Raw genomic sequence first — 18,492 nt, forward strand, 5'->3', positions numbered from 1 at the left:
TGTAGGAATGGAATTTGGGCTAAGAATAATTATTGTGGGCATAAATGTTGAAGGATCCCCACCACAGCAGATACTTAGAAGCTTGCTAAGTCAGCCCTCTGCAAGTCTCACTTACCACTTCCTGAACTGTTACCTGTCTCCAGAACCTTTGTGCTTCCACACCTTCACTTATGTTGTCTTTTCTGGCTAGAACTGCCCATCCTTGCCCATCTGTAAGCTTCCTCTTATCCCTTAGTGTTCGGATGAAATGGCCCGTACTCCTCAGGCTCTGCCTGTCAGATCATTTTCACTGCTCCAACTCTGCGCCCCAGAACGGTTTCCTCCTACGGGTTCCTAAACCACAGTCCTACAGCACTCACCATACTGCATTCTAACAGAGTGCCCAGGGCCTCAGCCAGAAGGCACACTTGTGGAGGCCACGATTGGCCTCCTACCCATGTCACTTTCATCAGCATCTCACATATAACCTGCAGGGAATGACTATTAATATTTGAGGAAAGAAAAGGGAAGTCATGTGATTTGTTCTTGCTAAAGGAGATGGAAACCTCTTCCAGGATTCTTGTGTTCCCTTTGTGTAAAGAAAAGGAAGGTAACATTTATGGAGTCCTCTGTTGTATGCCTGCACACCCTTCCAGTGCTTAAGTAGCTGAAACCTCACGCCAGTCTTGTGAGTGGGAGGTAATGTACCAAGGCAGTTAAGAATCGTGTACACAATGGGATTTTGAAGGCAAATCCATTCTGACTCAACAGCCGGGGCTGTTCTGTTTCACCATATTGCAAAACAGAATGTCAGGCGGTAGCCTCCCTGAAGGGAGGTACATGAGTGTTTATATCCTGATGTCACAGAGTCAAAGATCAGTTACTTCAAGGTTATAAAATAGCCTAAAACAAGTGTCCAGGAACTTCCTGCATGGTATCCAAGGTTCAGGAGAGAGAACAGGGTGGAAGTCAAGCGGGATCTTTTCTTCTGCAGTAATTTTTTAAGTGGACTGGAGTGAGTGTTTGCCACTGTCAGTGCTCAGCCTCTCCTCATGTGTTTCCCTGAAATATCTTAGCTTTGGGCCTACCTTCTAGTTTCCCCTAATTCTTTAATAACTTTCCTAGAGTTAGATCGGTTTGTATAATATTTAGACATGATTTTTTCATAGTGTCCTAATTTCCTTTTTAGAAAAGCTACTATATGGATGTTATTAACAATATCAAGGGCAGTCAAAACTGACAAAATAAAGAAGGTAATATTACAGTAAAATCAGGAGAAAGAAATTGTAGCTGCTTTTTTTAACTTTAAAATTTCCACCAGATGTTGAACCTTCTAATTCTTTCTTTAAAACACTTGAAAATAAACTTAGTAAATTAGCAGTTAGGAGACTTGTCCCAGGATCCCTGCTTACTGTCTCTCAGATGGAGGTTTCTACCACCACTTGAGCCTAGATTTGCTAATTTGAATAAAAAGGGCCTAGATAGCCGCTCTCTAAATACTTTCTTATTCTAATATTCTTTAACCCAACAACAAAATAAGAGATTACTGCTATACTGGAAATTTCTTATTTTCCAAATTCTCTGTGGACATGCATTACTTGTGTAATCCGGGAAAAATTATTAAAAACTGAATAGTAAATAATCCTAAACATTTGTAAAAATGGGTTTCCTATAACAGAGCCAACAAACAATACTGAGAAGTCAGATGAGAAGACATGTATTTCAATTGCACTACTAGCTTGTTTAACTCTAAAACACACTTAAAAAGCGTCCTGACAAAATCATAACCTCCTTTTCAAACAGGAATCATACAATCCACATCTGTGCAATTTCCCTTTAAAATACTGTGCTGCTATAAATGGCAAAGACATACTCTTAGGAAGTGCAGTTATTAGGTATAACTAAAGCAGTCATGACAATATTGCCGGAGAGTGGGGTGGAAATCAATTTGTCTGCAGGAACAAAATAAGATTCAGAACAAATCCAAGAATAATATTCACTAATAAACACTGGTTGGACAAATTAAATATAAGGATATGGGAGAATGTCAAAGAATGCCCAGATTGTAATTCAGGCAACTTCACTAAGCAAGGAGTTTGAGAAGGAACACAAAGAAATATGATATAAAATAAAGATGTGTGCCATTATATGTAATGAAACAAAGAGGTATTTCATAGCCTTGAGACTCCCAGGCTGCTGGGGCTGCTAGAAGCATAGCACATTTAGTTATCAAATTCTCTGCTGCCACTACCAGCTGGGACACAGACAAGAAAATTTCTGGACAAACTGTTCAGTCCCTCTACAGATATTAGACAATTATGATGGCATAGCAACATGGTATATTTCTGATGTTGCACAGTAGCAGTTTGCCAGGGCTCACTTCAAATGATTAATTAGCAAAATTCACAAATTCTTCAATTTTCGCAATAAAACATTCACAGTATCTCAGTATTAAATCAACAAACATTTACTAAGGTTTTACCAGAGAAAAACTAAGACTATGATCAAAATAAGCCTTTAATTAATAGATGGAATGAAATACAAAGAAATTAGATAGTAAATTATAAGTAGAATTATATAGTAACAATGTTCATAGAGTTCTTCTTAGTGGGCACTAAACATATGTTTTCTGATTTTTATATGGTATAAAAGATTTCAGAATTGAAAGAGTATGAAACTCAGAAAAGAAAAGTTATTTTTAGCCTGGAAGAAAATGGATGTGGCTTAATTTTATTGTGCAAATTAATCAGGAACTTAAATTGGCTTGATGAAATTTACTCTAGAAAATATTTCCTCATCAGAATTTCATCAATACTGGTATAATTGAATAAAATGCTTAAATGCATGAAAACTGGTCAACACCTCCTGGTATAAAGAGAACAGGAAGCATATCTTTTCTCTTTCATAGAGACTTGGGAGGCACATCAACTTAATGCAGTGATCAGACTTTGTTTGCATGCTGGTTGGCACAAACCAACTATAAAATGACACTGGAGATAATTGAGGAAAACTGAAAATAGGGTATCAGAATATATTAAGGGATTACTGTTAATTTATTAGGTATAATAATGGAGTTGTGGTTGTATTTCAGATAACTATTGAGATACCTATGGGGAAAATCCCTTATATAAAAGAATAATATATTAAATGATGGCACGTAAAAGATGTTGGGGGAATAGATGAAACAAGATGGAAAAAATGCTGACAACTGTGGGAGCTAAATGATGAGTACAAGGGGGTTCATTATATTCACTTTTTGTAGAATACATAAACAATTTTCATAGTAGACAATTTAAAAATGCTCTGAACTCTAAGTAATGTATAGGCCCTGGCCTATTTTAAGTACTCAACAAAAGTTGGCAATTATGTATTTTTATTGTTGTTATTACTAATGTTACTAACACAAGAATTAGTGTTAGTGAAAAAAAATTAGTGTTAGAGGTTTAGTGAAAAAAAAAAGCATGACCTTTGGCGGTCTGAGATTTTACTCTGCTATTAACTAGTTATGTGTGATCTTGATGAAATATTTTAGCCTTTTTAAGTTTCAGAAGGCTTATTTGCAAAATGTAGAACATAAAAATATTTGACTCAAAGGGTTGTTGTAGAACTAAATGAAATGATAAAAAAAAAGCACACTGGAAATTGTAAAATGTAAATATTACCATTTTTAATCCTTACTCATAAGAAACTTATAATTTAATTACAGAATAAATCAAATGCATATCACAACTTTTAAAAATTAAAAATAGTGAAAAAAAATAAAAGGAAAACAAGATTATTTCTGCTTGGAGAAGACTAAGAAAGGTTTCATAGAGGAATAAAGCTCTGAGCTTTTGAAAACTGGCAGAGTTCTCACAGGCAAAGATGAGGGGAAGAAGCAGTGTATATAGCAAACAATATAAAAAATGGCTGGGGGAGCAAAAGGGCAGGGAATACTGAGGAAGGGTAAGAAACTCTGAACTGGAAGAACTGGAATTTTATATTCAAGGAGTTTAGGGCCAGGTCATAAGTTGTTTTGAGTGTCTCCCTATGAGAGAGATTTTATCTGATAGGTAAGGGGTTCACTAGACTGCTATCTCGGTAAAATGATACAAAGGGCTGGTTTAAAGTAAAAAAAAAGGAAAGAAAGAAAAGAAAGTTGACAAATCTGGCAAATTACTGGACTATGTTAATGTAGAAGTGACTGAATTATTAATTGTACCTTATTAAATACAAAATAAATTTGGATGATTTGCTTTGAAATTTTGTCTAACATCAGTAACTGGGAAAGATAATTATATATAGATGATTAAATTTTCATTTCTTACAATAAAATACTTTATATTTTGGGTGCTTGAGCATTTTAGAACACCAAGCCACTAAAATACTTTTTTCCTTCAAATAACTGATAAAATGCAACTGTCTCTCAAAGCCCAAATATTCTTATGCAAAAAACAAATTTTACTCTCAGGGAGTTTTTAAACAACAACATAAAATAATGCACCTATTGTTTGATTCTATAACCCAAAATATTCTCAATAAATATTTTGTGTATCAAATAGAATATAGGGTATGAATCAAAAGAAAAGAAGATATGGGACACAAGCTTTTTCTTGGGTAAAGATGGGGTAGGAAAAGCATCACTGTCAGAAAAATAAATATACATGTATTTTTCCCCTCTCATAAAGCTGAAATATTACATGAAAAGTACATGTAATGTTATAATTCAAGCAGAAAACAATGCAGGCAGAAGCATACTCGAGTGGCTTACAATATGCAGCACTATACACTAAGGGACCATCAAACATTTTAAATTTCTGGGCACTCTGTCCTTTTTGACTGATTGGCAGCAATTCTGCTGGATGTACTGGAAAGTTGATGTGCTATGACATAAAATTCTACATTGAAAATGGAAAGGATTTTAAAAAATCAATTTTATTTCACCAAAACAAGATGCGGGCTACTTTATCTTGCTACGATAGGTGATGTTTATGGAACTATTTTTAGCTTCCCAAATATTATGAAATCTTGTCTAGCAGAGATGCTTAGAAAAAATAATATTATCATATGGAAAGAAAAGGTGACATTGGGTTTAATAAAAATAATAAAACCTTGAGATACTTCAAAATTAACACTTATTCTCTTTAATTTCTTCATTGTAAAAGTTGCTACAGGTTTCAACTTCAACTATTGAAAAGTTTCCTTCATGGACCTCAGCCACTTTTTAGTTTGCAAACAGAAGCCTGTCTATCAATATAGACAGTTTTGCTAGCATTCATTACATACTTTATTCTATAACTATACTAACCCTCTGCTGACATCCCTTAGATCCCCAAAGCTTCACTTCTAATGACTGCTTTTTTCTGAGTAGTCATGGATGATTCAGAAAGAGAAAGAAAAAGGAGTCTGAGCAAGTGCTACAAATGGTTTACTTAGTTTCAAAATAAATCATGTGATTAAAACTGGCATTTTCCCAGATGGTTGTCACTTTGCATTTGAGTGAAAACACCAGTGAGGGTTGCGAGTCAGCAGTCCTCAACCTAACAAACCCACCTTTACTTGCCTTTTTGTTTTTTCATTGTTTTGTTTCACAACATGGAAATAAGGAAGAAGGTGAGAAGGTGCATAAAATATTAAGTGAGGCACTGAAATACCATTGATAAACGTAGCAGGGCATTTTCAAAGCTATTGATAAAGAGACTGAATCACTATCACTGCAAACGTACACATTCCCAAAAAAGAAACCTCCTAGATGATCAGAACTCTGAGGAAAGTACAGGGGAAGAGAACACCTAACTCCACACCGGGCCTCAGTCAAGCACATGTCTGTGGGGTACTTGCTCTGCATTTGCCAAAGAATATTGTGAGTGGCTTCATACTCCCTCGTGCATTCCAAAGGGAAGCAGTCAAGAGCCTCACCATAATGCACCTGGGGGGCATTATGCTAAGTGAGAAAAGTGAGACCCAGACGAATACAGCATGGCATCACTTTATAAGTGGAATCCAGAAAAGAAAAAATAGAGTCAAACTCTTAGAAACAGAGTAGAAAGCTGGTTGCCAGGGGGTGTGGGTGGTGAAAATAGGGAGAGGTTGCTAAAAAGGTGCAAACTTTCACCTGTAAGATGAATAAGTCATGAGGATCTACTGTATAACATGGTGACTATAGTTAATAACACTGTATTATGTATTACATAATTTGAAAGGAACTGAAATTGGCTAAAGTACTTGAAAAGTTCTATTTAGATTTTAATCAGCCACTTTGGTCCAATTTCCCCTCCCTGACCTGGTAAATGTTAAGCATGCACTAGGTATATCTCATTGGCTAAATACTAATTAGCACTTAATTATCATTATAAATTTTAAATAATTAGTGTTTCATTATTCTGCCTAGTGAGAATGCTGCCAGTCTCTAGCATATATGGATATATAACCATATCCAGTTGAAAAGACCACTTAACTATTCACTCTGTTAAGTGGGCATTCCCTAGATTCTATTCAGTTTCCTTTACTAAACAGTTGCAAATTTACAAAACAAGGAATTCAGTCAAATCTTAGAATGCCCTGAAAATAATCAACTAAGTTTAAATTTTAAATTTATATTATTTCTAAATCATTTTGACTACTCATTAGGAATTTATTCCATATTGTTCTCTAAAATCCAGCAATTCATTCACCAAATATTTTGTTCAGTAGATAGATGGTGTAAGTTTTATTGCATAAGCTTTAGTATAAATTTAATGGACTAAATTATATAAAGAATATGTATTGTTTTTATAAGTAAAAAAAAGGAAAAATAAAGTTTGTTATCCTTAAGTTAAGACCAATTTAAAAAAAAACAAAGGTGTTATTTACTGGGAATCTGAAATTCAATTGAGAAAAATTATCAGAACCCTCTAAATATAAAATATTCATCCATTCTTTCCATAAACACATACTGAATATCTACCATGTAGCAGGCATTGTGCTAGGAACCGAGGATGCAGAGATACAAGAGAGCCATGGTCTCTATCCTTGAGGATCATAAAGACAGGTTGGGACATGTAAATATAGTAACATATGACTAGTATGATGACAGGGAGGTAGATAGGCATAGAAGGAGAGTAAACCTAACTCAGCTCGAGACAGGGAAAGCCTTCCCAGGATTTAGGCGAAAGCAGTGTGGGAAGGGGACAGAGAGTGCTCCATGCAAAGAGAATTTTCCAGTATTTGTACCAAGGACCAGGGTGAGATAAGAAACTGCAGGAAGTGAGAATGGCTCCAGCTAACACCATGTGAGAGAAGGGAGGGAACCAAGGCCTAGGACTAGGAAGGCAGGCAGAGGCCAGATCCTCTGGACATTGTAAGCCATACTGAAGACTACACCTACGGACGGGCAAGGGGGGCCAACTGAAATGAAACAGAGGGACTTAGTCAGATATGAGTTTTACAAGTATTAATCTGGCTGCAGAGCAAAGAGTAGATCAGAGTGGAGTAAGACTGGGGTGGAGCTCTATTAGGAAATTATTGCTGTAGCAGGTGATGGTGAGCTGGGCTAGGGTGGGAAAGAGTAGATATTTGTGAGGTAGAACTGACAGAAGTTGATGGATGATTGAAGAGGGGTGTGTGTAATTTAAGCCCTGAGGTAATTCTTAAGTTTAGAAGGCAGAAGACCCTTACAGTTTAATTAAACTAGTCAATTAGTTAGAAAATAGAATCATTTCTAAAAACTTATTCCAACAAGGAGAAGAAGCTTACTGCTTTTAAACTGTTACTATCATTTGTTCATAAGTACCTGAGTTCCAGCCATAACTCACCTGGTTGCCAACCAATAAAAGGTGTTCTCCAAGAAGAAAGTCCTTGAGCATGTCTTCCATCACTACCATGTGCTACAGAAAAAAGAACTGGAGTTAACTGCGTTTTTGCATGATGAAGGTGAAATGAAGTTATAAAGATATCTTCATGGAAAGTAAAACATTTAGAGTTCTGATTCAAGGTGGCTGTGTAGGAAGATCCTGAGCTCCTCTCCTCCCACAGAAACACAGAATGTACAGCTACAGGTGGAACAATTCCCTTTTAAGAAAACCTAAAGTCTGGCTGAGTGATGGCCACACATCAGGTGAACAAGAAAAAAAAAACAATATCAAAGTGGGTAGGAGAGGCTGGACACAATTTCACAACAAACCCCAACTCGGTGAGGCATCCTACAAACAGGAGGGAGCTCAAAACCCAGAGTTTCTTCCTGAGGAGCAAAGGGTTTGAGCCCCACATGGGGCATCCCACCGAGAGATGAGCCTCCCAAATATCTAACTTTGATAGCCATCAGGACTCACTACCCAGTCTTCTGTGAAGGAAGCCACTTTGCTTGTCCTGAAACTTCAGCTTGAGGAGCAAGCTTCAGGTTTGGCACACATTTAGTGGCCCATGGAGCTGCTCTCAAGGAACACAGGCTGTGGATGCATTGCGGCCTGCTCCCTCTGCCTTCCTCAGTTCACCATTATCACCCAGAAAGGAGCTTGTGCACTTGTGGGGAGCCCCAGTTGTGACTGTTGCCCAAGGGACACTTTTAGATTAGCTGGCTGTAGCGGCCAGCAGGAAGTATACTTGCAGTCCCACAGGACTGTATATATCTGCATACTTTCAAAAGCTCATGTCTGAGGGTGTGGCTTCCAGTCAAAGGATCTCAATATACAATGGAGAAGGACAGTCTTCTCAATAAACGGTGTTGGGGAAATTGTACAGCTACATTCGAAAGAATGAAACTGGACCACCATCTTATACCACACATAAAATTTAACTCTAAATGGATTAAAGAATTGAACATTAGACCTGAACCTGTAAAACTTATGGAAAGAAAACACAGGTAGTAACCTTTAATATAAGTCTTGGTGATGATTTTTTTACTGACTCCAAAAGCAAAACACACAAAAGCAAAAAGAAACAAGTGGGACTACATCTGACCAAAAACCTTCTGCACAGAAAAGGAAGCCACCAACAGAATACAAGCAACATACTGAATGTGAGAAAATGTTTGCACATCATGTATTTAATAAGGCCTAATATCCAAAATACATAAAGAACTCACAACTTAACAGCAAAGAAACAATCAGATTAAAAAATAGGCAGAAGACCTGAGGACACATTTTTCCAAAGCATACATACAGATAGCCAACAGATACATGAAAGATGCTCAACATTAGTAATCATTAGGGAAATACAAATCAAAACCACAATGAGATACCACATGCCTGTTAGAAGGTCTATTATCAAAAGGACTAGAAATAACAAGTGTTGGCAAGGATGATAGAGATGAAAAATCCCTTGTGCACTATTGATGGGAGTGTATCTGGTATAGCCACTACAGAAACCAGTATAGAGATACCTCAGAAAATTAAAAACAGAACTTTCATATGATCCAGAAGTTCCACTTCCAGATATTTATACAAAGAAAATGAAAATACCAATCAAAAAGATATATGTGCTCCCACATTCACTGCAGCACTAACTACAACAGTGAAGATAGAGAAACAATGTAGCGTCCACCAATAGATGAATGAAAAAGAAACTGAGGTATGTAATATACATACACACACAGTGTAATATGATTAACTTTATATATCTATATCTATATATCTATATCTATATCTATCTATATCTATCTATCTATCTATCTATCTATCTATCTATCTATCTATCTATCATCTATCTATATGAAACCAATTTCATAGATACAAAGAATAGATTGGTGATAGCCTGAGGTGGGGAGTGGGGGCTGGTAGAAATGGGTGAATTGTTTTTGTTTTTGGATGGAGGAGCCAAGATGGCAGCGTGAGTAGGGCAGTGGAAGTCTCCTCTCAAAACCATATATATATATTTGAAAATACAACAAATACAACTATTCCTAAAAGAGAGACCAGTGGATACAGTACAACAGCCAGGCTACATCTACATCTGCGAGAACTCAGCACCTCACGAAGAGAGTAAGATATAATCCACGACCCGGCAGGACCAAGCGCTCCCCCCACCCCAGCTCACTGGTGGGAGGAGAGGAGTCGAAGAGGGGAGGGAGTGGGAGCCCAGGACTGCTAAACACCCAGCCCTAGTTATCCGCACTGGGAGCACAGACACACACTGCATGGTGCGCTGGATATCACAGAAACAAAAAAGTTAAATCTGTGAATGGGTCCCTGCAGCTGGCTCCCCTGCAACAAAAGAAAAGCGAGTGCTTTTTGAAAGTCTTAAAGGGGCAGAGGCCTCACAGCTGGACGGAATCGTCCAGGCACACTCAGCCCAGCAGCTGGGAATTCTGAAGAACTGCGGGCGCCCCAGCCCCCTGGGTGCCAACGCACCCCTGAAGCCCCTCACAGCAATAGGCAGCCTGCCAGTTCTTCCCCTGGCCAGTGCGGCCCTGACACAGCAGACGAGCAGCTGGAGAGTGGCACATGTGCCCGCAGTGGCGGAACAGCCAGAGAGCAGCCATGCCCACACCACCCGCCTAGAATCTCCTCCCGGTGCACAGCCACGTGGGCCAGACCCTGGCACGCAGCTACCTGGTGCAGAGGAAACCGGGGCAAGGTGCAAAGGGGCGCTGTTCTCACAGGACAGCACACCCAACGTGCCTGCCACTCCCCGCAGGGCTCTGGGCTGCCCTGATGGCAACCCTGGCCAAGGCAGCTTAGGGGATTAATCCGGAGGCTGCTCCAGGAGTGGGGGTAACCGACACACAGGCTGCAGAGAAGGGCAGGGCAACCAGCAAGCAGGAAAGGACTTTGTTCTCTCAGCTGACACATGTGCTACCTGCCTACAGCTACCTCTATCACCATGAAAAGGCAGAAGAATTTGGTCCGGTCCAGAATTACCCAGACAAGCCCCAAGAGAGGGCCTGGGGAGATAGATTTAACCAATCTTCCTGGAAAAGAATTCAAAATAAAGGTCATAACCATGCTGATGGTCCTGCAGAGAATATGCAAGAGTTAAAGGATCAAGTTGGGAGGAAGAATACAGAAATAAAACAATCTCTGGAAGGACTTAAGAGCAAACTGGATGAGGCGCAAGAGGCTGTTAATGGAATAGAAATCAGAGAACAGGAACACAGAGAAGCTGAGGCAGAGAGAGAGGAATGAAAGAATATTAAGAGAACTGTGTGACCAACCCAAATGGAACAATATTTGCATTATAGGAGTAGCTGAAGAAGAAAAAGAGAGAAAAAGGGATAGAAAGTGTCTCTGAAGAAATAATTGCTGAGAACTTCCCCCAAACTGGGGAAGGAAATAGTTTCTCAGACCACAGAAGCACACAGAACTCCCAACACAAGGGACCCACGGAGGACAACACCAAGACATATAATAATTAAAGTGGCAAAGATCAAAGACAAGGACAGAGTATTAAAGGCAGCCAGAGAGAGAAAAAAGGTCATCTACAAAGGAAAACCAATCAGGCTATCATCAGACTTCTCAACAGAAACCTTACAGGCCAGAAGAGAATGGCATGATATATTTAATGCAATGAAACAGAAGAGCCTTGAACTAAGAATACTGTATCCAGCACGATTATCATTCAAATATGAAGGAGGGATTAAACAATTCCCAGACAAGCAAAAGTTGAGGGAATTTGCCTCCCACAAACCACCTCTACAGGATATTTTAAAGGGACTGCTCTAGATGGAAGCACTCCTAAAGGCTAAATAGATGTTAACAGAAAAAATAAAATCACAACAAAGAAAGAAGACCAACCAAATACTAACTAAAGGCAAAAAATAAAATCAACTACTCACAAAACCAGTCAAAGGAAACACAAAAGAGCACAGAATAAAACACCTAACATAGAAAGAATGGAGGAGGAGGAATAAGAAGGGAAATAAAAAATCGTCAGACTGTGTTTATAATAGCTTAATAAGAGAGTTAAGTTAGACGGTTAAATAGTAAAGAAGCTACCCTTGAAACTTTGTTTTTGTTTTTGTTTTTCTAGTTTAAATAAATTGGATTTTCTTAAAAAAGAAAGTAAACCATCTCTTAAAGTAGACAATCTTAAACAATTTGATTTTAGTGTCATGGTTGCAAGTTTGTAAACTAATAGGTAACTGAATACTGAAAACCTGCAATATTCCACCTGAGTAAGACTAAGTCACTGACCAATATTTCAAAGAGTTTTTATAATTCATCTCAATACTTTTCAGCTATTGCTCTATAAAGTTGGCTTATAATTTAATGCAATATTTAAATTAACACTTGCTTATGTATATATACAAAGGCTTTCTAAAATAATTGAAGATTTCCATGGAACATTTTACACCGACTTTTTCTTAACTATTAACTTTAAAGGATGTATAGATTTAGAAATGAAAATATATTATTTACCTCCACATTTTAAAATTCCAATTATAACACAATATAATAACAGAACAAGATTGAAGTTTTTGCAATAGCCACAGGAAATTACATTGCTCTTTTGTATGTTGAAAAATAGGACAACCTTAAGTAGGTCAAAAGGCTCACTGGAGGGTTGAGGGGAGAATCTTTTCTCAGAACAATGAATAACTCTATTATTTTCTCTTGGTTTTTCTGTGTCAAAACAATAAAGGCCTCCTAAGTATTGAAGTTACTGAAGTTCCTTGTTTGTAAAAAAGGCAAATTAACTTTCTGTATGTAATACATACTGCAGATATTTTTCTAGTTTGTCACTTGCTTTTTTAAAAATTTGGTTTATAGATTTCTTTTTACATCTGTAATATTTTCCTTTTACTTGTCAAATTAAGTAGTACTTTCAGAGTTTCTTTCTTAGGAAAAACCGAGGAAGTCTTTTCTCTCCTTCAAAAACAGATGAGTATTACCTAATGTTTATCTTGGAAGTTTTTTATTTCTGTTTTTAATGCTCTCAGATACAATATGGAGCTAGAATTTTAACAATGCTTGAAGTAGAGTGGGCACACCAATTTATTGTCCATTCTGGAACACTTCTAAGAATAAGAGACATTTTTAATTCTGGGACATTTAAATTCATTAAAAATTCTAGACATTTTAAATTATTCTGGGACAACAAATATAAGTAGGGACTCTCTCAAGCAAACCTAGGTCTATGGTTACTCTATTTAAAGGATGTCTTAGAAGACCCTTATAACCTGGGTTCTAGAGATAATATGGTCTAAAAACCTCTTCCTTCTAACTAAAATGAAAAGTCAGTACCAATTTCCAAGCAACATTAAGTTCTTTCAGTAATAAATGAGCTCATATGAATAAGGAATAGATAGAAAAGTTGGAGTGAGCATCTGTAGAGCCAGATAAAAAAGCAACGTGAATACCTAAAAATAATCCAAACTATAGTTGAATTCCTCTTTTTTCATGTCCTCCTGCTTCATGCCCTCATTCCATCCAACTAGATTATTCACATCAACAAACATTAGCTAAGGCTAAGGTCACTGCCTCTAAAATTCTTCTTTTAACCCTTTGGCCTACTTAGTACTCCAGACAAGTTCTGAACAATCTCCTCTCCCAGTTCTCTCGAGTCTCCCGATTCCTTTCTACCTCTTTAACAGTTTCTCTCTGTAGTTGGATCTTCTTGTAGCAATTCCTTAAGATTTCCCACATGTCCCTTCATTTGTTCTCTCTCGGTACCTTTCTACGTGCTCTCTTGGGAAAGGGGAGTCACAGTATAGGGCAGAGCAAGTTGTGCACGTTGCTTGTGGGTGCCCACCTGAAGATGCAGAGAGGGCTGTGTGCTGAGTTAGGCACCGGCATATCAGTGCCTGCAGAGCTACTGCTGACTGCTCTCCCTAAATCCTCTTGTCCCCTCAATGGCTTCAACTACCAACTCAACACTGATCTTCAACTGAAAGACTTCTCTCTCAACTTCGGCCCCTGGTGACCATTAAACTGAGTGGTTATCTCCCAGTCTCTGCAAACTCAACATATCTAAAGCTTGTCTCATTATATTCTCTTCAACTTCACTCTTTATCCTACACCTTTTATCCTGATTAATAGCATCATTTTCTACCACCCCACTAAACCTCTGTTACTCTCCTCCTCCTGCCCACCTTACTCCTATCTTATCCAATTAAACTCTAAGTCTAAGCCATTAACCCACACAAAAGTCAACTGTATGTATCTTTCCTTTTCTATCCCCACAGCTTTCATTTAGTTTTTTATAATCTTAGGGCTAGATTATTATCAGCCCATTTGGGTTCTCCAACTCCAGTCTCTCCTTGAGCCAATGTGCTCTCTCCAACAACAACTGCCATTTCTTTGTTCAAAATCATGTCACTTCTTTTTTCAAAATTTCTTATATGACTCCTAATACCTTAGGAACAAAGGTATTTTTCTCTCTTTTTGCTAAAGGCTATTGTTATTTTTATTTAGTTAGTTATAATCAACATACAATATTATATTAATTTCAGGTGTACAACATAGTGATTAATTGTGAAATGACCACCACAATAAGACTAGTTACCATCTGTCACCATACAAAGTTAACACGGTATTACTGATTGTATTCCCCATGTTGTACATTATATCCCCATGACTTAATTTATAACTGTAAATTTGTATTTCTTAATCCCCTTCACCTATTTCCCCCACACTCAGGCCCCTTCCCTCCCCTCCACCTTCTTGATTTAGTCTCAGCCTCATTTCCTATACTTTCCTACTACTCTGTGTTCCAGTCATAGGCACAATTTAGAATAATTTTCTCTTTACTCTTCTGTTTACTTTTCCACCAGACTATGTGCTCCCCGAGGGAGAATCTTTGCCTTTCATCTAACACCGAGTTCCACTGACTCTCCCTACCTCCTAAATAGCCCTGCAATGTGTCCTCGTCACTCTGGCCCACTGCAGCTGCCTTCATTCAGATCCTTCATAACTTTTACCAGGATTATTGCAACAGCTTCCTAACTAGACTCTCTGCCTTGGTTCCAACCTATAGATAACATTAAAGAGTGAATGCAAAGTTAGCAAAAGTGAAAAGGTGCTTAAAATCTTTCAATGGCTTCCTCATGTCTGAATATCATCTAAATTCCTTAATTAGCAAGGCTCAGATGATCTGACCCTTTCCAAACTTACCTCATTCTTGACATTCGCAGTTGTAACTTCAGCTCTGTGCCAGTGACAATTAATTATGTGAGTTCTCTAAATGAGCTACTCTTTCACATAACCAAGTCTCTGGAAATGCTACCCTATTTGAGAGAAGCTCTCAACTTTGCCTGTAACTCATTTTCTAGGATCATTCTAAGGGAGGACCATTATCTCATCAATGCTCCACAGTAACCTGTGCATACTTCTATCACACTGTATAGTAACCATGTGTTCTTGTCTTTCTCCCCTTGACAGACGCAAGCAATTGAGCCCTGGAGCTGCATGTGTGTGTGCATTTTAATCTGTGTATCCTAATAACTTAGAACAAGGATTGACACATGAAAGAAATTAAAATTTTTTAAAACTAGAAGTCATTAGGCTTAAGAGGCTATTGATTTCTCTTTTGTTCAATTTCTCCTCCTTACTACTATAATACTTCTGAGACACAGACCTAGTGAAATAATACTCCATATTATGAACATTCAAAACCTTATTCCTTTTTTTTAAATTAATCTACTCAACATATATTTATGCAGCCATCAGTACATGCCAGGCACTCTGCTATTTTTCTGGAGACACAAAATGAAGCAAACACAAGTCTGCCTTAATGGCATGGAAAACACATTTAAAAAATCAATTTCAACACAGTGTGGCAAATGGACTGCAGGACATAAAATACAATGGTATAGAAGCACCTAAATATTCAAAAGGCACTGAAGACTATGGCCTCAAAGATGAAGTGCAGCATAAAAGGAAATAGTAATATATGCAACAAGAGCAAATTTAATGAAGACACCATTCCTAGAATTAGTATAGTTAAATTTTCATTAATGGTTAATTCATGTTTTATGAATAGAAGGTACATTTGGAAACAGGTTATGGAAAGTCCCTCAGGGCCACTGTGTAAAGTTCACAGCAGCCCTGCGGTCCTTAATGTCTGTGTCACAAACACCATGGCAACCGACACTGTGCTCAAGGGCAAAGTGGCCCTCCCTGCTACTGAATTTCCTGCATTCTTATGTGCTATGAAGTCTTTTCAACTGTTGTTACCCAGGAGTTTTGTAACATATTGCTTATAACAAAGTTTCCTGATTCTTTTTTCTTTATTCCTTTCCATTACATGGATAGAATGTGATGACATCAATGCTTGGAAATAGTGTATTTTCCTTACAATCATGTTTTGTCTTTATTTGTTTTTGTCTTAGTTTCTGTTTTTTTCTTTAATTTTTTTCTTTATTTTCTGTTCATTTATCCACTTATATAAGAGCATTAATGCTCTAGATAAAAAACAATACCTATATTAGTTAATGGGATATGGAATGAATGAATCTAAGTTAGGCTTTTTTTCTAGGTCATAGATAATAATCACAGCTCTGACAGATTTCAAAATATTTAATCAAGATTTTTATTGAGAATGAAGACTGCAAAAATATAATGTAGGGATATAAATTATGGTACTCACTGAACAACAAAGAGGGTTGGGAAATGGCAGATAAAAAATAAATTTATTTTTCTTTTTACTTTAATTTCCCTAACTTCTTAATATAGTAAAAATAACAAAGTCTTCTAACATAATTTATAAAAGTAAGGTTATTATTTACATGCAGATTAGTGACCATATATTGGAAAACAATTTAAGTGTCCTTCTTATAAAATAAATACATAACCACCTGATAGAAATTCTGGAAAAGAAAAAAATCCTTTTATATTATGAGTAATTTTCTTTGGAAAAAATTCTTATTAAAGTGCACATCTACAATAAAGCTTATTTCTTAGTGGATGGTACATAATTATTCATTAGCTATTCTCCTCCATTAAACAAAAAAAAGGAAAAGTAAAGAACAGAAAAATACTAGGAATTTTTATGAAAGAGACAGGAATATGAAGAAAAGAATGCACAGGACACACCTCCCTCTTTGAACTACTGAAATCATTTAACAGAAAAGCAAAAGGGAAGATGAGGATTAGTTATATTTTGTTTTGAATTTAATAATATCCTCACTTTATTTGCCTGAAAAATATAGTATATGTGCACATACAAAATTTATTACCCTAATCACAGCAGCATCTCTTTCAGTTTTCAAATATCTTTGGAATTTTAAATTTTACAATGCCTTAATAAAAGATGTTTCAACACCTCATTTTGTGTCATCCAAATTGAACTTAGCAAATTACAAAAATAATTGAATCAGTTTCATTATGGAATTAACTACCACAATATAAGAGGTTATTTATCCATGAGGGCAAAGCGATGGTCTTACCTGAATGTTGTCATAGAACAGAACATCGGGCACTTTCATTCTCTCATGGGCATCATAGACCGGTGCACTAACAGCTCCAATCCTCAGAGACCCAGATGCTACTTCACCTAAACATTTCACACAGGACAGAGTCACCTGCAGCACTGTCATCAGAGAGGCCAAGCCCAGCCTGAACAGAATACAGTACAGCCTCTAGGATCTGGTAGGCTGATCAAGGATTTAATTTAACATCTAAAAGAAATAAGCTTGAAGGTGATGATAAAATACAATAGCTCTACTAAAAAAAGCTTAAAGCTCTACAAAGAAAGAATTAAACATGTTCCAAAATGTAATACATTTTATTTAAAACAATGTATGTAGCAAATAGCATATAAATAAAATTTAAAGGAGAAAAAATATACATTCAGAAACTCTGAAGTACCTTGGATATCATTTTTTTAGAACCCACCTATTGAAAAAACTCACCTGAGAATCCCTTAGAGCTCCAGTTAAAAACACAGATGAACCAACCCATCCCTCTCAAATTACTATTTTCAGGAACGATCTTGGAGATCTGTATTTTCAAATAAGCCCCCAGGTGCTACACAGTTAGTCTGTGGTAATTATTATTGTACTGTCTCCTATTTGCTTAAATAGTTGGTGTAGAATAGAATGTGAACTCCTTGGAGCCAGGAAACTAAATAACAAATTTCTTCAAGTCAGGGAACATAAGTTCATATGTATTACCTACAGTAAGGAAATATACATATTCAGTCTCTGACATACTTCAAGGTCATAATAACATTAATACAAATAGTTGTATTTGTACCAATGATCACAATAGCATTTATTTATTTATTGAGGACCTTTTATGTGCCAGATCTCAAACTAGGAACTTCAATTCATTGGTTTCTCATATACTTTCATGTAATTTTCTTAACAATGAGACAAGGAGCATGAAAAGGCTAAAAAGGACATAAAATCAGTACATTGCTTCTAATCATGCAGCTAATATTAGTAGAGCTAAAAATAGAACTTAGTATAGTCAGATGTACTTTCTGCCATGTGGGGTAAGTTCAATCCCTTGACTTCAAATAATATTTCATCCTGTGGAAATACCCTGGCAAGCAGATTAGACAATTATGCCTTAAACAATTGACCCATCCTTCCTGCCTACCCACACTTCACATAAAAAAATTGCTATTTTTGTGCTAAAGCATTTTGAAAGACAAGGGGAAAGTAACATTTGTGCCTAT

General features: G+C 37.0%; 1 protein-coding gene across 8 annotated transcripts in view; it reads right to left on the reverse strand.

The window, feature by feature from the left end:
- The window catches only part of VWA8 (von Willebrand factor A domain containing 8), a 386,353-nt gene that overhangs the window by 213,149 nt on the left and 154,712 nt on the right, over positions 1 to 18,492 (reverse strand). For all 8 annotated transcript variants that reach the window (XR_012121063.1, XR_012121064.1, XM_073212563.1 and 5 more), the window contains 2 exons: positions 17,258 to 17,364; positions 7,752 to 7,823 (listed from right to left, as the gene is read on the reverse strand). Coding sequence is in view for 6 of the 8 variants with exons in the window: in XM_073212563.1 (XP_073068664.1) it covers positions 7,752 to 7,823; positions 17,258 to 17,364 (179 nt within the window). In the remaining 2 variants the exon portion in view is untranslated. The remainder of the gene's footprint in view (positions 1 to 7,751; positions 7,824 to 17,257; positions 17,365 to 18,492) is intronic.

Source organism: Manis javanica, chromosome 9 (assembly GCF_040802235.1).
Source record: "Manis javanica isolate MJ-LG chromosome 9, MJ_LKY, whole genome shotgun sequence".
Classification (NCBI taxonomy): domain Eukaryota; kingdom Metazoa; phylum Chordata; class Mammalia; order Pholidota; family Manidae; genus Manis; species Manis javanica.